General features: G+C 46.6%; 1 protein-coding gene across 1 annotated transcript in view; it reads left to right on the top strand.

The window, feature by feature from the left end:
* The window catches only part of LOC135400847 (CUB and sushi domain-containing protein 3-like), a 49,500-nt gene extending 29,234 nt beyond the window's left edge, over positions 1-20,266 (top strand). Inside the window, exon 3 of the mRNA XM_064632785.1 lies at positions 17,727-20,266. Coding sequence (XP_064488855.1) covers positions 17,727-18,143 — 417 coding nt within the window. The 3' untranslated portion in view covers positions 18,144-20,266. The remainder of the gene's footprint in view (positions 1-17,726) is intronic.
* The last annotated feature ends 465 nt before the right edge of the window (positions 20,267-20,731 follow it).

The raw sequence follows: 20,731 nt of genomic DNA, 5'->3' as shown, positions 1-20,731 counted from the left end.
ATCCCATAAACTGTCGTGCATTTACCCCCGAAAGGGACTGATGCTTGTAACGGTGCACCTACTCCTCAAAAAGATTAAGATTGCATTTCCCTCCCTTAGGATGTATATTGGCTTGCACAGTTTTCTCTGTGTTGAGTATTGAGTGTCATACGTGTCGAGGCCGCGTCTTCACCACTTCCCCCTCTCCACATTGCCGTCCTGGTCGTTACCGACGCCGATGCCGTACCATTAGTCAATGCTGGCCCGTAACCTTCAGTGTGACGACTAACTGACATTTCCGATCGGGCAAGCTCCGCCATCCGTACTTCCTATTTTGAAAATTTAATTGATTTTTGCTCCTATGGTTTTCTCACAACGCGGTTCGCTACTCTATATTTGAAAGCGCTGCTTATGTAAGAGCGGATGACTCACGGGCGAAAACGACTACGAACTCCGGGGTTATGACAGCCTTCAAAACCATCCTTCACGAGGAACGTCAGCTTAAACGAACCTCCCGCGAGTATCGCACAAGGCTCCCTTGTCAGGTCCCAATTTGACTGCCTTCCTCCTCTCCACCTTTAAACAGCGTTTGCTTATGCACCCACGAGATCGGGGAGATTCCCCCGAAAATGTGCAGATTTCTTCGAGACACAAGTCGCTTCATTCAGCCGAAAAGAGCTGCACGTTGAAAAGTGAACGTCGTAACGGTGCCAAGGAACTTCGACGCGTCACATATATATAGGGTGTCTGCGTTTTGACTGCGGCTGACGGGGGACTGAATTTATTGCGGAGACTTCGCGCACGTGAAATGGAAGGATGCATTTTTGACTCGGTGGAATAGTTCCCTTTCAGTCATAGATTGTCGTCGCGCGAACACGGTCGCGAAGCGACCGTATTTGTGTTCTCGTAATTAAATATAATTTTATTAATCTAACATATTCATCTTACATACTGCTATAGCTGCAGTCTAATGATAGTTCTCGATAACTTCTAGTTAGTTTCGATTACGTGCTGTTCTTGCATATGGTGTTCGGCCCATCACATCACTGACATCATAACCCATCATTCGGCATCATCAATTTCAGCATCACATCACATAGCCACCATTCAAGTTCAACCGTTCTCGATCATGTACCTGCCCGCCCTTGCCATTTTGCCTTCAATAGCATGTCGTGTCCTTGCCCATCACTCAACATCACATCATCCTCCATGATGTGATAGTGAATGATATCCGTGATGGCCATCATGAGTGAATTTGTCGACCTATGTCGCAGACTGTCTGAAAGGACTACCGCAAAAAGTAAGGTTGCAGACTACAATTGAAGGGCAGACGAGGTTGCAAGACTACAAGACAATGTCGCAGACTACGATACCCGGATCCCCGTGTTCGTATTGCTGTATTTTACTATGTCTCGTAAAATTCCCAATAAGGGCACGACCAGCTTGAGGCTGAATTCCACTATAGTGGTTGTGCAGCCTAGCTGCGCTGGTGCCATCGACGCTTCTGTCAGTCAGTTTTGAGTGATAGATAGCATGCCGAAATTCTTCATCGTCCTCGTACGACACGGGCCTCTCGTCGCTCCTGGACGTGTTTGACAGCTCGCTGGAATGTGTGCTATGGCCCCGAAACATGTGTGCTTCGTAACGTCGCTAGACCAACATTGCACCTTTCAAGGTGCCTCGTTTTGGTGAGATTTTCACCGTTGCTTGGCGTTTTTTTGTGAAATGCCCCCCTTGGTGCGTTAGCGTTGTTTCTGGAATAAGTAGCTCACTCTAGCCGTGCTATAGGACAGGATACACTTGTTTTCCTAAGGCAAGAAGTGTTATTGCTGACTAAGTTTTACGTTCTCATTTGACAAGTCCGTATACACCCCAAGTAGTAGTACTTCCACTTACCCCAGACTACGTAGGAACTAATAGGTCATATAGGTGCACTTCAGGTGATTCCTATGAAGGTGTTGCAGCTGCAGTGACATTTGCAGCGGCCTTTTGACGTTGCTGTCACAGTTGCTGTCTTCGCCCATCGCTCAGGCTTGCCTTTTATGGAGTTTATCCACCAGCTAGCTTGCATCAACGCCGTTCTATTGCTGTCACAGCCATGGGAATTTCTGTGAGTGGAATGAATACCGCGTATATTAAAATTATATATGTATTAAAATTACTTCTACTGCACATGGCTAAAGACAGTGAAATGCCTCCTGGCAACCTGAATTTTCGAACGATTTTCATTCGAGGGGGTTGCGGGTGTTAGAATTCCTGTAGGGAGATGTCACCCCATCATTTCACATTGCTATACAGGGTGTTTGCTCTAAAGTGTCCAGAAATTTTATTTAAAGCGAGCGATAAAAGAGAAAGGAGCGCTACTTTTCAGCTACTTGAGTAAGAAACAGGTACTACTTGACTAGTAGCATCTGTTTCTTAGTCAAGTATCAGAAAAGTACTACTTGCTTTTCTTTTATCGCTCGCTATAAATATAATTTCTGGACACGTTAGAGCAAACACCCTGTGTATACGGCCTCGTACGTTCACATGAGATATATTTACACCAGAAATTTTTTAGGTGTATCAGGGAGGGCCGCAGGAAAAATCCTTACCTGGCACCTATCTGTAGTTCTTGATTAACAGCGCAGTACAGTACAGTATGCATTGGGAAAGTTTTTTAGGGAAAGAAAAACAGTTTTGTTTGGATATATACATGCTTCCGCGCAGCGCCTTGCCTCCAGCAACACATTCCTTAGTGCTCACCAAAGCAATGCTCTGACATCACATGTCTTTCCTCTAATTAGAGCTAATATGTAGGGCGCCCCGAGTAATTTAGGCAAGAAAAATATTAATACTAGGCTGCTTGAACTTGCACGACCCGAAGCAGACAACTTGCTCGGTAAGTCGTTCGGTTTAAAGCGAACAACTATCGCAGCGTGATGCAACCGACTCGAACTCTTTCACGGAACAGTTGTCGACCTTTATTCTCTGTCTTCCTTCTAATTGCACGTGCCTGTGGACGACGAGCAGTGCAGGGCGGGCGGTAATTGAAGGTTATTAGAGAAGGAATGGGCGGTGTCCTAAATGAGGGCTTTGCGCCTCCGGAGAAACTTGATCGACTTTATCGACCGCCCCCGGCTGTCTCCCTCGACAGCCTCTCTCCAGGTCTGAGCACAGTGTATGAACCAAGAAGTTGCTCACTACTACCCCTTAAGCGTTTTTTTATTATTATTATTATTATTATTATTAATCTGTAACGTATCAATATACAGGGTGTCTGCTCTAACGTGTCCATAAATTTTATTTAAAGCGAGCGATAAACGAGAAACGTGCGCTACTTTTCAGCTACTTGAGTAAGAAACAGGTACTGCTTCACTAGTAGCACCTGTTTCTTAGTCAAGTAGCAGAAAAGTACCACTTGCTTTTCTTTTATCGCTCGCTTTAAATATAATTTCTGGACGCGTTAGAGCAAACACCCTGTATACACTGCGGTAGCCACGAGAAGTGGGTATGATACCCGTCAATTAAGTTCTAGCAGACCCCTCGCAGTAAAAAATCCTGCACAATCCCCAATGTGGATGTTGTTCGTGCATGCACTGTCTTTGTCTTGGAACGGATAAAGCACCCAATGATCATCATAATCATCATTCAACTAAAGCGCAGTCTAGACGTGCACGACGAAATCCGGGTGTAACAAAGCTACAGAGGGCGCTGTCGGCAGTGTGATTAGGGAGCAATTTTGCTTATTGTCTGAGCAGGCGAACGCCAATTAAGTAAATGTCCCCTGCGCCTCCTCTGTTTTGCTTCTTTTCTGTTGGTACGTTTTCTGTGGCCTGCACTGCAAACGTTCCCGCGCCCTCGTCTCCAGTCCTAGAGATCAATATCATCAGATCTATGTCAGATCTATATCACGATATCAATTTCGAAGCGCTTTCTAACTCTCCCATATTCTTTTCTTGACATTTCTCTTCCGTTCTTTCACAAGTCACCTGTCAAAACGCATTAACTACAAGGTCGTTCAGGGTTGAGCGAGACTTTTATTTCTTTAAATACAAAATGGAGAATTCGGGAAGCACCAAACCACGTCAGCCTTTCAAAGTATTCACCGTGGGCATCTAGACGCCATCGCTGTGGCAACTCTTCGATGCCTTTGGCGTAGAAAGAAGTGGACTGCTGTCGTAGCCACTGCAGGACATCTTTCTGGAGGGCTTCATCTGTGTGGAACGTCTTTCCTCCAAGCGCTTGGGGGCTAAATCTGGGCTGTAAGGGGCAAAACCTCCCAGCGCATTTCCGCCAGGGTTGTCACCGTCAACTTCGCCGTGCGAGGCCGGGCATTGTCATGAAGAATGACCCTTCCGGTCAACATCCCAGGATTTTTCTCGCGAATTGCGTTTCGCACGCACCCTTTATCAACGTGGAGTAGTACTGGGCTTTGATCGTGACCCCCTTGCTCCAAGAAGTCCACATGGATAACACCCCGCATGCTCCAGAAGACAGTTCCCATGAACTTCCCAGCAGACGGCTGCATCTTGCTTTTCTTTGGCGGCTGGGAAGTCTTATGTCGCCATTCCATGCTGTTTCTTTTTGTATCTGGCGTGAAATGATGCATACAGGTTTCATCACATGTGATGATTGATTGCAAAAATTCGTCCTCCTCGGATTGAAACTGGTTCAGCAGTTGCTCAGAGGCAGAGCTCAGAGGCTGTCATGCGCGCTCCCTTCTGGCCACAAGTGAGGTGTCGGGGAACCCATCTTGCACAGGCTTTGCAGAACAGGAAGTGCCCGTGAATGATTGTCTCCATACTACCGACACCAACATTACGCTGGGCTGCAGTGTCGCGAACTGTTACTCGCCGGCTTTCGAGGGTGGCTTTCTCATCGCCTGCGATGTTCACTGGTGTGATTGCAGTCGAACGAACGTGTCCATGTGGTCCATTCGTCACCATATCCCGTTTTCCGCACAAACTGTCTGTGGCATTCATACACTCTTCCCCTTTACATCATTTGTTCCCCATACTGTGCCCGTAATCTTTGCAAAATCCTAGCTGATTTGACGTTCTCCTTCACAAGGAACTTGAGTATCCATCGCTGTTCCACAGCTACAAACACACTGCTCACCACCGTGATAGCTGCCGCTGCTGCACGTGCCGCTGACCCAAGAACAATAAAGGATGACGATGAGATGGGGTGTTTCACCGCGGTGGTGCGGTACCCTACCCCATTGCACGTGAGCATTATGTGAAGATGATGAAGGAAGGATGAAAATACAAGAAAGGACTAAAGCGTCTGGAGCAATCCAGTGGACGACAGGAAGTCTATGAACAGATGAAGAACCCGACGATGGAGCACAGACCCAAGAACGATTGCGGTTCGTCCTACGAAAGTTATACATTTGATCACTGATTTTTCTCGAGCAAAAGTATCTGTCAACCTTGAACGACCCTCGCACATCTGTTCCGTGTCGCGTGCTTTCAATCATTGTAAAGGTGATCCATTCTCTTGTGCGAAGCATACATTGATTATAATCGCGCTTCAAGAAACTCGCTTCCAATTCATTTTCAGAAGCTGCGATTGAGAACACGGTGAAACCTTGCTGCGGAGCGTACGAGGTTTCTTATTTTGACAGCGCATATGCTTTCTGTTTTATCTTATCTGTTCGCACGTCTCGGATTCTTCGTTCTGTGCCGTGAACCCCGATTAGAAGCGCATGTGATAGCATCTGTCATTCGAAGCACGTCCGCCATCTTGCGCGTCGAACGGAATCCGATATTCGCTTATCGTTTTGCCTTTGCTTTGGGGTCTCCATTAATTTAGTGTGCTCCTAATGAAACTCGCTAATGAATCATGAGGCTCTACGATCTAATCACGGGGAAGCTTTTTGTTCGCTTTCGCAGTTTGCTTTTGCTTTGAGTCTTTCGTCTCAACTCACTTTCTCTTTCTCTCCTCGTGCACTTTATCCGGCGTGTCATTTGCCGTCGTTGTATAACACCAAATTAGGAACCCAGTTGAAATTAAATCTAGTTAAGCTCTCCTGTACGTCCAGGTGCGACGCAGGCTGGAGACTGGAATACAGTGCCCTTTACGTCAACTACCTCCAATGCAGAAGGCGACAACAATGGCGACTTTGTTTTATAGCTGATGAGTGGGGTGCATAGAGTCCCGAAGAGGAGAAGGCAAAGATGGCATTACGATTAAGCGATCATTCATAGCAGTCCGGTAGACCTTTTTTTTTGTGTGTGTGCCGTGTTGCCACATCAATTATTAAAGAGGCACTGAGGTGCAAAAATGTCTCCTCGCGGAAAGAAAGGTTCCATTCCCTTCACGACAACTAAAAAGGAACGGGGTTTACCCGTTGTGTCGTTCGTGATATATGATCGACAGAAAAAAGAGAAAAAGCGTGACTTACGCTTTCCCTCTCGTTCTCAAGAAGCGCGACAAGGCGGAGGGGCCTCGGATTGGTGTCCCTCAAACGATCTCCCGCGGTGATTGGACGAATCGTTTGAGGAGACCAATGAGAGCGCGCTCCGCATTGCCGGCCTTCTTGAGAAGGAGAGGGTGAGGGAAAGCGTGAATTGTGGTTTCTTTCCCTCGTAAATCAGGAAGGACGCAACGAACGGGAGAACGAAACGTTCCTTTTGTGTTGGCGTTCTTTCATTCCGCGAGGAGAAGTAGTTGTACTTTATAATGCCATCCTAGTTTTGCTGAACAACTGCTCGAAATTCGTAACATGCGTAATTCCGTAAGCATGAAGACTGAAAATACACGTTTGACTCCCACATTGACATTGTCCATACGTGCCCATGGCCCCAGCGTGAGGCACACAAGGGACAAACCATTGACATCCAAGGTGCTACCTATACATTCCTTTGTGCAAGACACTTTGACACGAGACCCTTCTGAAAGCATGTGGCATCACGACTTGTGTCATCTCCTCCGTCAGTGGCCCCACCCTCAAATCTCGCCCTCGTTGCACATTACTCTCATGTTTTCTTTTCTTTTTCTTTTTTCGTCCCTTTCATCCTTCTTTCGCTTTTTCCTTTTATTTTCCCATTATTTACTTGCGGAATAGCAAACCGGCTGACCTTTCCTTCTCTTCCCTTCCTTCCTTCCTTCTTCCTTTTCTTCTGTTTTCCATTTTCTCTTGTCTTTTAATCGATACGACCCGTTTTTTGTTCTGAAAGCCACAGCCAGCAAGCGAATTGCATGCACCCATACGGCAGTCGGGATTACAGAAAGTACTTTGGCAGATTCGTACTTATTCGCATTAAATAGGAGTTGCCTTGTCTGTTGTTCGTACCGCATTAATGTAATGTTTTTGTTGTTCATGGTTCACTGTACGTACAACATGTTGCAAGTAGAGGGACGGAGTCGTCTCTACAGAGGCAGTTGTTAACACAAACGATGCTGAGCGACGTCTTCTGTTCATCGACAAGAATGTTGCTCTGAATAGGCTCACTTTCTGGGAAACTCCTTATTTATGTTGCGAGTGGCGCTGCAACGCTAGTGGCCCGAGGCTGAATAGCTGCACCTGGAATGACGTGCCTGTAACATGTCAGCTGCTGCAAACCCTGGGTTGCCTACATCGAAAATTCAGTTTCCTTATCTCTTCTACGTATACACCGTTACTCACAGCAACACCCTGCAGTTGTGTCGTCCACGAGAGCTACAAAACCTTTAGGAAACCCACAGAAAAAGCGGTGCACCTTGCAAAGTGCGAACACCTCGAGACGATGTTATTTCTAAGAGTGCCGCATCGTCTGCTAAACTACCGCGTGTTGCGTATTTTGGGGCGCTGATGTTGCTTGCTGGCGTGCGCCACCTGGCCCGCAGAAACGGGTCTATAGACCTCTACTCGAGAAACGTCATCAACTCATCATGACGTTGGTAGACGGACTGAAACCGAAACTAATCGGAAGGGGAGGGCTGGGTTCCACGAATGGGCTCTTGGTCGCTGCTTCCTATTGAAAGAAAAGTAGGAGTGAAGGTCGCGTCCCTTTCAGGGACCATCGTAATTCCCTCAAGACCATGGGTTTCGGGCGCGACCTAGTTCGCCTCTAGCTTCCACCGTAGTTCAACTCTACCAAATTGGTGGCGCTGTCGAACACTATGACGTCATTTGTTTACAAACAGGGAGAGGTCTATTAGGCAGTTTAGGATAGAGAACCCAAGCGCATTTGAGCAATAAAATGAATAAGGAGCCATTACTGCGCAATGCGCTAAACACCGATTGTCGTGATTCATCATAATCAGTGTATTTGTTGTTGTATGCGCAAAACACGGTTTGGGTTCCGAGTACGCGCTGTGACGGCCCTTTATTTTTCTGGGGACCTCAAAGCTCTTGGGTACCCGCTTCTAAAAAGGTACCTTAAACCTAACGGTTGACATTTTCTGAGTCTTCACTCCCACCCCCCGTTACGACAGTTCCACGGTGTTCCTGTGACATGCAGATGAAATGAAAACCTGCCTAATAATGGTGCATTGACTGTGGAGGAACTTGAGCCGATAAGACAGTGTAACCATGGTTGCGACTTGGCGACTCCTGCGACGAAACAGCAGAAAAGAACACCAACCATAAGAAGGTACACGGAGAAGCTGAGTGCTTTGATAACAGGGCTAGGCCGCATTTCCACGATGTCAACGAATAACAAGGGAAATAGAATATGTTGCAGAGTGCAATGCATTTCGCCTCTTCCTCTACCTCTCTTTCTATTTGTGTGTGTGTGTGAGAGAGAGAGAGAGAGAAACCCCCGCTCGTTTCAGCGGCTACGTTCCAGTATCGTCATCAAAGTGCAGAGTGCACGTAACCCAGCTTGCGGTTCCATTGTATATCCTACTCCCGTCCTACTGTAAAGGTTCTTACTTTTTTGCGTCACGAAAAAATATTTTTGAACAACAACTACATCAATGATTATGGGAATATATGGGATATTTTTCAAGCGGGACAGTATGACACCAGCAAATGCATCGAAGGCGCGCATCCGTTCTGATGTCTGAGAATTATCGATTATTCCGGTGTCCAGGCTGTAAAACATTACAAAAGTTTGTCCGCTGCGAATGTTGCAGGGAATTTTCGTGCCAGTTTGTAGATGCTGTGCAGTGACATCTTGCCGGTGGATCTGTCCGACTGTTGCGCGTTTCGTGCTACGCTCCATACTCGGCTTGATTTTTTTCAGTAATTCTTCAATATGCTCCTGGTTGTACTTTTACGAGATATGGGTTTCCTTCTTTTTTTTTTTTTTTCGAAAATGAGGAGGCTCAGTGCAACACGTTCTTCTTTTGGCTTCCATTTGCTTCTACCATGTACATTTCTGAATTTTTTGTCTCATTCTATCAACCACAGCCGACACCCTGCAGTTGCGTCTTCCACGAGAGAAGCAAGAAAGTTACGGCTCCAAAAGTGGCTGCGATCGCCAAAGTGGTCGTGAATGTCCAAAGTGCATAGAAGGTTCCTAGGCATGAAATTTCCGCTAGTTGAGAGTGCAGGTGTCTGTCTGTCTGTCTGTCTGTCCGTTCGTTCTAATTCCTGTTCGTCCCGTCTCCGTGCTGTAGTTACAATATGAACTATTACCAACTTCCCCGCTTTATCCCACTGCCGTTCATGCTATCACAGAAACGACACTTCAAAGCACAGCACGCATGCGGAAGTAACGACATAATATAAAATACCGCTATCCTCCGACAGCACTCATTTTGTAATCCACTCCCTGCACATGGGAAGGGGGCGAGTCTTATTCAATTTCCAGACGTTCCCAGAAATCTCATACGCGCATAACAAGTGGGAGGTCAGCGCTCGCGTTTGTCTGCCAGGCACGGACTTCGGCTGCCTTGTCTGCGCTTTACGAACGGGCCTGCAAATGACGTTAACTTTTTTCTCATGATTTAGACGCCTTGCAAGGATGATCTGTTGACGAAAGCCAGATAGCCCTCGGCGTGGGCGACCCCAACACGCGGCATATCTGTGCTCTGTCACGGAGCACAACGGGTGGCTTTCTTGAGATTGCGACCCTTGACACCGTTGTCCTGTTTTACCACCGAGACGTTTTATGCGGCTTTTTTTTTAGTCCCGCTTTTTTCGCAGTTCGTAGATGGCAATCGCGAGTTCGTGGACCCTTTGCTGCTTTTTGCGCTCATATTCTGAGAGTATTTGATGCGCGGAAAGATGGCGTCTCTGGAAACACGAGAAGCGTGGTCTAGCGTTGCATAATGCGCGATCTCTCTCCGGTGACGACGGTTGGGCGGCGGTGTGGGGTTGTCGAAGCACCGTAATACTACACGACTGAGTGACGAGCAGAAGGTAATTGCCGGTGAGCAGTCTCTGCTAGAAGGCCACGCAAGATTTTGCGTAACAGTAAACGGCACAATAGAAAGACACTTAGGCACAAGCAGTGGGATTCGAGCCGACACTTTTTCTATTTCTAGACCAAATATATGCTACCTGTTGCACCATGCCAGCCACCATCTCAATAGGACAGGCTTTCCAACATAGGGACAGCTTTCCAACGCTTTGTGGAAATGTAGTAGAGGGGTATGTTAGCTTCCTGCGCGCGTTGGATCAAAAAGCTGACGTGTTCAACGGCGTCGTGCACTCGGTCCTTTGATCATCACGACATCTATTTATTTGTTATTGCTGTTGTTTACGTTGAACTCTGGACATAATACAGCACCAATTGATGGGAAGCGTATTGATGTAGGGCATCCGTTCGTTGTATTTCTCTTTGACTCCATTGTGCTCCGCAGAATGCTTTTCTCTTTGTGTGTGTGCGTGTGTGGGGGGGGGGGGGCACGAAAATATGAGAGAGGGCTTGGGACTGTGCCCAAAATCAGGCCCACTCCTATTATGCAGACGCGCTTGCTATCCAACACATCCTCCATGCAAAGCTTTCGCAAGCAACGCCATATGATCGATCACTCTGGTGCGGACAAGCATTTCACTTCATGCCAATGATGTTGTCGCACTATTTCGTTTTGCCATGTGTCTTCACCAACTCGCCCAACATTCTATCCTCATTAACGGGACCAGGAAACGATATTTGACGAGCCTTCGACCATTGTTCCTCTGTACTAAAGCATTCACCCTGTGAAATATGAAGTTGCAAATCATTCAAATAGCGAAAATTTTCTATATTAAACCACGGCCCTGAACGGCGGCTGTTACGACCCGCCTGCGAGGCGAACTGCCCGTGACGTTAAACACAGGGGATGTTGCCGATTGGCGGACGGTCTTTTGCGAGGAAATCGCAAAATTCGCGAGCATGCTTGAAAATTTTGCGTCATGAAATATGTTTCAATTTGACCTGGAGCTAAGATCGAATCTAATCGTTGACACAGAAGACTACCAGAGGTGTAGCGTAGCCGTTGATTGTCGACATGGTTACCGGAGCACGTTTTCCTCTCTGAGCTTCTTTTTCGTCAAAAAGTGCCCTTGTCGGTGGCCTTTCGGGAGCTGCTTTGTACGGAACGATTCCTAGACGCTCTGTGCGTCGCATAATCTCTTCTGCCATCACTGACAATTTGTGTTTCGCCATATTTCCACTGATTTCGACTGCAGATATACGACAGCATCGTTTGTTGTCCAAAACGAAACCATGCAAACCGAAACCATGCACCCACGTGGTCCCGCGGGGTGTGTGCTTCCGATCGTCCACAATTGGCCGAGAGGACTTGAAGTTGATGACGCAAGCCCGCTTCAAGGGATGTATACGGCGGTCACGCCCCGCTTTTTTTTGCGTGGTACCTACGGTGCACTGAATACGGTTAAAAGTATATGTGTTTATGATAGTGAGGGATCGTGAGAACCGTTTCCGGCAGAGTACTCGGAATAGACCTCTACCCGAGAAACGTCATCATGACGCTGGTAGACAGACTGAAACGGAAGCATATCGGAAGGGGAGGGCTGGGTTCCACGAATGGGCACTTGTTCGCTGCCCCCTGTTGAAAGAACAGTAGGACCAAAGGTCGCGTCCCTTTCAGGGACCAATCCCCTCAAGAACGTGGCTTTGGGGCGTGACCTTGTTCGCCCCTAGCTTGGAGCGTAGTTCAACTCTACCAAATTGGTGGCGCTGTCGAACGCTGTGACGTCATTTGTTTACAAACAGGGAGAGGTCTATTCGCGAAAATTTGTTCAAGGTCCCTTTAAGACTCACTGTTTGCACTACTTCTCGCGTTGGGAGAGAACGAGAGGGACGAGTTATGCAAGTACCACGCGTCATATCCGCAGGTCAGAGGCGAGGCTGCCGGTGACGGATATTTGCTGAAAGATCACCCTCGACGTTCTCAATGCGGATCGTTTCAACTCCGATGGAAAGATAGGGCGAAAAAACACTTGAAACGACATGACTGCAAAGACGATGATTTTCTTTTTCTTGAGGGGGGACAAAAGGGATGAGGGAAAACAACTATGGCCGTTACGCGCCAAACAGTTATCGATCGATGGATTGATATTCGAAGTGAAACATCAAAAAATAGCTGCATCTTCTTGGCATTGTGCCAAACGCGGTAGATTTCTGACCAAAATCTTTTTAGATTACCATTGATTTTTGTTAAAAGCGTTTCAAAGGGACGGTCGGATACGGAAACCCATTTATCAAACTGATACATACCACGATGTTCGGCATCGGCCGACAATATACTCGGCTAATGTTTCCGTCCGAAAAGCGCTTAGATGTTAGATAAACGGATTTTGAAGATAAGCGCTGCTTCTGCGGCCGCAGAAGCTCCGTGACGTCAATTCCTAAGTGGACGAGTGAGAGAGGCCGAGGAAAGGCGCCGTCCAGACGGCCGCGGCATTCCTTTTCTCAAGGTCGCGCCCTCATTGGTTCTTCGGGAGTGACGTTTTCGCCCTTTCTACAGAGAGGGAATTCCGGCATAGCCTCAACATCCGGCGTCTGCTCTTGTCATGTATTCGAATAACAAACTGCGCGTGGGATTATCGATACCGTGGTCAGTTGTCCAGGAGGAATAAAGCAGAGTTGTGCCTAAATCGTTACTTGGTAACGGTTACTTTTTTGGTAACGAAGTTACGATTCAGTTACTTTTTAAGAAATTGTAATAGTAACGGAATCAGTTACAAAAATTGGTAACGCGTTACTGACGTTACTCGTTCCTTTTCTTCAGCGCGGTGGAGCACACTTCGGCACTCCGTGTGGCGCGATGCGTGCAGATTTGACTGCGTGACCCACGACCACGTGTCACTCAAAATATTATTGCAGTCCCTCGCTGGATGTGTTGTTGACGTCCTGAATCGTCTTAAACGAAGGCCCTTGACTTTTCTCTTGTTTCCGTAATCTCCGATCATCACTCTTTCCCAAGAATGGACACCAATTGTGTAATGGCTACAAGAAACTCGTTTCGACTTCTAGCCTTTTCTTGTGTTTGCTAAGCTTCTGAGCGCACTAAATTATGATGCAGCCCCTCGTGTACTTTTGGGAACCGTTGGTGATCGGTGGCACGAAAACCGGTGTCTTTCTTTGTGTTTTCATCACCCCCACTTCGGAAATGTAAATTTCGAGTATCAACTTCTTCTGAAGTGCAATTCCTCATTAATAAACAGTTGAAGGCAAGTGATGGCCTGTTTGTTGGCTCCTTCAACTATGCGGCGGTAACGTAAAAGTAACTCGTTACCTGAGAGTAACGAGAACTCGTTACTTTTGTATGTTGGTAACGAGTACCGTATTTAGTTACTTTTTTCTGGAGTAACGGTATTTAGTTCCTTTGTTGTTGTTGTTTCTTTTTGTAACGGGCACAAGTCTGGAATGGATGCGACAGTCCCTTTAATGCCTTCTATTGTTGCTGCGGTGGTTAAACAATTTCAGCGTACCGCAAACACAATCTGGCGATTACGTGCTGTAGGCACTGTCACGTTGCCCTATAAAGCTACGGACGGACCTAGACGGTGGTTGGCAAAAAGACATCTGGCACCCGCCAGATGTTCGACAAGTTCTACAAGTTCGACATATTTCGAAAAAAATCACTGGCGATTTACCAGTGATCCATTACCCGTAAATGCGAGAGAAATGCGTTGGCATTAACCGCCTTTTCTGGTCCATACTTGACTTACGGGTATCCACTTCCAGTCTAAACACAACTTCCGGTTGTCCACCTCCAGTCAATGCTTGATTTCCTGTTTGACACTTTCAATTAGTACCTATATGTAAGTCCATTTAATTAATCTTTAATTAGTCTCAATTACTTTCAGTTGCCCTGTAATTACCCTCTAATTACCTTAGGTAACCGCAGGCTACATGAGGTAATCTTGAATTCGCTTAATTCCCTTGAATTACGTTTACTTGCATTAATTACTCTCAATTCCCCTTTAACTCACGTTAATTAGCTTTAATAACATTTCATTACCTCCGGTATAACCTGCGGTATTGTTCAATTTCATTTAATCTTTCTCTTAATTGCATATACCTTACATTCATTACCTTTAAACTCATCTTCCTTGCTTGAATTGCCTTTAATTACCCTTACCTCTTACTATTAATTACCTTCGACTACATCAATCTCAAATCATTGATACCTCCATTCACATTTACCTTCTTATATCCCCTTTACATGTCCACTTATACCACTGTCTCGGTGAGGCTTCACCATCTCATCACATACACAAACACACAGACACACATATATATACATACATACAGCTTTTTCCATTTTAGCACTCTTAATGCTATCTCGTTAAAAAAAATCCAGAAAAGGCCCATCAGGCATTACATCAAGGGCCCATGCAGGCATTACTACTGCTGCATTATCGTATTCCTTTAATATAGTATGATATAGTACAAGCACCTAAATTACAAGCGCTTATTTTCTAATATAAAAAGTACTGCCGAAACGAAAAATTTTCGAAACCCCCTTGAATTTGAGGAAAAATAGATGCCGAAAACGAGCAGCTCTCCTTACATATCACTTGTTGCCCGAGACAAACTGCTAACGAACGCTCGAACATTTTTTCTTTGCCAGGATTGCTCAATTGCTGACCATCCCAATGGTATACTAATTTTTTAGCGCACGAAACAGACGCGCGATACGCCATGTTCAGGATGTTCCCAAATCTGTGCAGTCAACTTAGCGTCGCTCTTTCTGTGAGCATTATCGTTCTCGTTCTATATAGCACGTGGTATATGCCTATTCTCACACCCAGGCGCGGTTCTTTTTCCGCCACGCGTATTTCGTAAATCATTGCGGAGCCATCTCCATCGATTCAAGGAGGAATAAGCATTCGAGCTTTCTGCTCGATACTTTTCGAGACACGGGCGTCTTGTGGTTGGTATAACTTTTCCATTTTCGCATCCTCGAGTACATCAATTTGTCTTTGTCGCGTGTACGGAACTGTTATGGACACTTACTGGCGCAACGCTTCTGTATATATAATTCATCGTGCGATGATAAGGACATCATCTTGCTGCGAATGCGGGAAAAACATTCTTCGGAAAAAACAAAAAAGAAACGTCAGCTGCCGAATTTCGAATAAAGAACGCTTCTCTGACTATATAGGTACCATAGTCTTTACTTGTATTGTACTGTATTTAGGGAAATGACGAGCTTGCTGGCCATGAGTTACTGCGAGCCAACTCTTGCGTCAGTGAAATAATTCAAATATGCACCCTTCGGTATGCGATCAACAATCACCACGCGTCCGTTCTGCTGCCAAACGTGTCCACTATTTGCGCAAAATCAGAAGTGCGCAAGAAAAATGAGTACAAAATAAGAGGCTTTCGGCGCCTTGAAGTTTTCCATCCACATCGTGAAATACTGGATGGGGTTTGATGTCGCCGAGATATACCGCGTTGTCTGGCTGCCGTGTTGTTCTGGTATACATATCGTTCATATACGGTTGGTACAGATGGCCCTCGTATATATGCCTGCGGCTTTTTGTTCACCTCCATTTCACGCTTTTGTGAATAAAGCATTATTATTATTACTACTATTATTATTATTCTACTATCACCGGTCGACTTCTAAAGTCTCCTTCACGTGGTGGAAGGCACCCGCTAAATACACGCAGACACTCTGCTGTCGCGCGCTAAGAGGAATTGATTCGTTTGGGCACTTCAGAGGTGGTAAGATTATTGGGTAACAACTGGCGCAGTTGAATGCATTATTATGCGCATATTTCATTTTCGAGCTTCGAAGATTCGATGCGTTGTTTCGTGATATCCGTGATAACCTTACGACATCTTTCGGGAGTGCTTTCATCGTGAAAAAAAAAAAAAAACCCTGAACGTGGTGTCTTCGTTGGTTTTATTTGCTCATTGAACGCATAAAAACCGTGGAGAGACACCTCACCATGAGTCACATCATTCGTAGTACGAAACGACGAAGCCCCCCCCCCCCCCCCCCCCAACATCGTGCGTTCCAGACGATTCGGCAATTGGTGTCCGATGATTGCAAGGTAGAGACTGCGCTCATGTCGGTGCTTCAAGGACAGGGGCGGTCCTGCCCTTCTCCTTTGCCCTCATCGGTGCGAGTCACTCTCACGTGCCAGATTTGAGAAACAATATAGCTCGCGTTCCCACGTGTGGCTTTACGAGACTTTGAACCGCCTCGCGTGAGCATTATTCCTAACGTGGTGGTTCCAGGATTGTCGTTCCACAGAACAATATTCTGCACTTACCGTTGTCTTCGCGGTTGTCGCAACCAACGTTGTTGTGACTGTTACTATACTTCTGGACGCTACTGCGACACGCATCCGTGACCTATAGCTATTGTAGCATGTTCATAGTATGTCGCTATCAGCCGGATTGGATTGGATTCTAATGCAGACGTAATACGGATAGTGTGGTTCAACGATTGTGGAGCCGCATACTCCGGAACGCTTGCAGTGGACAGCGCGACGACCGCTAGGGCCTGGTGAGGTTAATAATGAAGTGACGCGAAAGAAAATGAACGATTAAAACTAGTGGAATTACTCAGCGTGACCGCCAAAACTTTGTGCCCGCTTGGATGTCCCCGAAATGTCTTACGTTTACGGTCGTCACCGGCTTCTCGAAGACAAGGAGGGAGGGCGCTACCAGCGGCATGGCCGAGCGGGTTAAGGCGTCCCGCTTGTTGGTGGTAGCCAAGGTCGTGCTGAAGACTGGGAGGTGGTGGGTTCGAATCCTACCACCGGCTGTGCTGTCTGAGGTTTTCCCTAGGTTTTCCGAAGACTTTCCAGACGAACGCCGGCACAGTTCCCCCTGAAGTCGGTCCAGGACGCATACTAACGCCCCCCTGTCCCCCACTCCTTCTTGCTGTCCTCTCTCCAACTGTCCACATCTGTACGCCGCTCATAGCCACAGTTGCTTCGCGGCGCTAACACGGAATAAAAAAAAGGAGGGCGCTTTGCTTCGATTCGTTTTGAAGAGTCATAGAGTGTTTATGTAAAGAGTCGTGCTTCTTTCAAGCGTTGAAAAGAGACGCATCTCATTGTTTGTCATCATATCGCAGTTTATAAGCACTATAAAAGCACGGCACGAGGAACAATAGCATATGTTTCTGACTCTGCACTATCCGACTCGCAATCCTCCGCCGCATGCTATCATTGCGAGGATCTTCCTTGAGTTGCGGCACGTATTGTATCACTCACTCATATAAGAAAAGACAAGAAAAAAAGGGGGAAGGGAACACGAAGCGCAGAGGAAGTCTGAGAGATTTATGTCGGAGAACTTTACATCCGCGAACCGAGAATCTATGGGTGTGTCTAAATAGCTTTCCTTGGCGTTTTCTTTTCTTTTTTTTTTTTTTTCTGCGCAGTCTCATGAAGTTTTCCCGCCACTTTGTTCCAGGAATGGTCCAAACATCATCAGCAAGACGTCTTCTCCCGAGATGCCCAGAAGGATCTTGGGCAACCCAAGAGACCATTGGCGCATCTCAACCCGAGGCCGTCCAGTTTATTGCCGACTCCATCTCTGGAGGGCCAAGATGTCAACTTACAGTCCAGCAAAGACTCACGAAGCAGAGACACGACGCCAACTCAGCAAGGACTTAACGTGACCATGCTGGCTGTCATCGTCGCCGTGGCAGCACCATTAACAATTGCCCTTATGCTCATGGTGGTCATAATTTTGTATCGAAGAAAATACCCGGTGCGCATGCGTTTCGGTCGCAAGTTTTCTACGTTCGAGAACCCAGTGTACGTCAAGAAGGACGTGCAGGACCCTCGCGAATTGACGCGGCTATCGGCGGATCGCGATCGCTTTTGAGAGGCATGAAGGGTATCGGGGGAGTTTCTAGCGCAGCTGTATCTGAATCGAATGGACCTGAGTGGAGAAGCATTCTAATCGTAACGGGTGAATCACTGGGGGTTTCAAGACATCTCACAGAGTGCTCTGTCATTTGACTTTGAACGCGCGCACGATTTCGAGTGCATTTCAGCAATGTTCCTCGTGCGGTCGCACTGCTCGCGAACCGAAGGACAGATATGTTTCCGACGATGTCACCTTTGGCTGTGAGTGCAGTCGAGATTTAAAGCTCGAGTTCGATTAAATGCCGCCCTATCCGCATAAAAATATTCACGAGGAACATTGACCATGACAGACATGACATTTATTGTGAAGAATACCGAGTCCTTAGGACACGGTAGCATTTCGTAGGATTGACCGCCTTGCATTTGTAACGATCTCATAGCATACAATATACCCACTACAGGTTAGGCGCGATTATTTATCGGAACTGGTCACAATGAGGTTCCTGCGTGTCTGTTGTCCAAGGAAGACATGTGCGAGCGTGTGCAGCCAGTACAGCCCCCATAGAATCTCAGAGTGCGAACTGAAGAAGTGAGAACATGTTGAAGGCACGAACACGTAAACCTGTTGCGCCATTGCGGATCGGACTGCGCAATGTACATCGCTGAGATTCTAATTTATATTGTGTGCTCGTTGCAGTCTTGAATGTACATGTTGTCCGTGTCCAGTAATTGGGGCCATAACTGGTATATTCTTGTGTATATACGAACGGTACTCACTTCAACACAACCGTACATGTACAAGATACACATGGTGTCCAAAGCAAAGGGTTCCTTCGCCTTCTGCAAGTACTACTACTTTCCGACGGTCAAACATGGCATAAAGTTTCGTTTTCCATCACAGTTTTGAGTGGAAAACGCCAGAAGGGACCTGTTCTGATAAGGCAACTAGGACGTGATGAATGTCCTAGCTACGTGTACTTCTAACGGCAATAGCGTGCGAAGATTGTCTGCCATGTCGTTACCAAATGCTTACACTTTCACGAGCTCCGACTATGCTTGCAACGAATAGCGGTTCGGTCGTGCCTCTTGTGGCACATCGCAGAAAACGCATCCGCGTGACGTCATGGCATCCAAATATATTGGTCATTTTTGCTTTACCGGGTAACGAGGTCCTTCCAGAAGATCTCGTTTCACTTCGCAAATTGTAGCAGAAAACGATAATTTGCGCCAAGTTTGAAAGGGTTAAAAGTACGTAGACATTGCAGGAGCCGACGAACAAACTGTTCATGTTTGGATGCCGTGTATATGTAATATGATGTAGCCACTGAGTGTTCTGTACGTCCCTGCCTGAGAGTGACAGGCTGCCGCGAACAACTGAACATAGGATATAACCTATAGATGAAGATGCCGAGCCAGTATACATACTCAGTTCCTTGTGTGTGTACGTGCTGTCTGCTACACGGTTTGTAAGCTCCATCCCGTGGCAGAGCGGTTCCACACCGGCGGTGTCGCGCACTACGGAACTGCACCAATACGGTCTCCTAGGGGAGGTCGCGCACAACCGTGCGTCATGCATCCCCACCTATGGATGTCGTCTGCTTTGCGATGTCCGCAGACGACAGGGGCTTCATACGTAGCAGACGACACTCTATGACGCGCACCGGTCTGTGCGGCCTCCCCTCAAAGACTATATCGGTATGGCCTAGTACGCTTTAGTACTCCATGGTGCGCGACACTGCCAACAGAGGATGGCTCTGCTGCGAACTGGGGATTACAGATAATAGTGTCCCAGACAATACATACATACGTAGTGTGTACACTTAGCAGTGTACTCGCTGTAGTCATGGTCACATCAACTGCTGCCAAAGTATGCTTGTGAAGTGATATCTGTAGAATGTACATAGTAGTGTTCACGTGTCCCCTGAGGAGTTTTATTGAGTTGGCTTTTCTTCGTTTTTCGCTGTTGTTGCCTTTTTTAAATGTGCGCGTGCAGCCCTACTTATGTATTTGCTCTCTTTGTGAAGTGACGAACGCTTTATTTAGGAGTATTGATGCCACTTCGACGGCTGCAGTGAATATTATGTTATATTTTTACATTGCACTTTTACACAAATGGGTTTATTAAAAACTGAATCTCAATGTACTGGAACGCCCTGATTTCAAGTTCAGTTACAGTGTTTCCATCCTGGGATGTGCACGCAGCACATGCATTCTTCTCCAAACACCGTGTAAATCCCCTAAAACTTGAAGGAAAACTGAGAAGCATCTTCGACATTTTTCAAATAATTCAAGGCGCTGTGCAGGTAAGTGTAGTTGCAAAGATTTCGGCTCGAAATATACTTTCTGCAAAGTGGGGGAGGATCGGATAGGTTGTGTGAAGAAATGTGTATTTGATTTTCCAGCCTATTATAAGACGATGTCCTGTCCCCAAACGCACCTCAATTTCGGTTCGGTTCGACTCGAGTGACTGAAGTAGACACGGTTTAAATATCCTCTGCAGAATTTTCACATGAGGAGTCCTGTTTCTCTGCAGCACCTTTTCGTGATCGCAACGTTGAAATAGCGCAAATTTTAATTTTCTCAATTCATGAAAGCTGGCTATTC

Source organism: Ornithodoros turicata, chromosome 7 (genome assembly GCF_037126465.1).
Source record: "Ornithodoros turicata isolate Travis chromosome 7, ASM3712646v1, whole genome shotgun sequence".
Taxonomy (NCBI): Eukaryota; Metazoa; Arthropoda; class Arachnida; order Ixodida; family Argasidae; genus Ornithodoros; species Ornithodoros turicata.
This window is presented reverse-complemented; position numbering and strand designations above follow the sequence as displayed.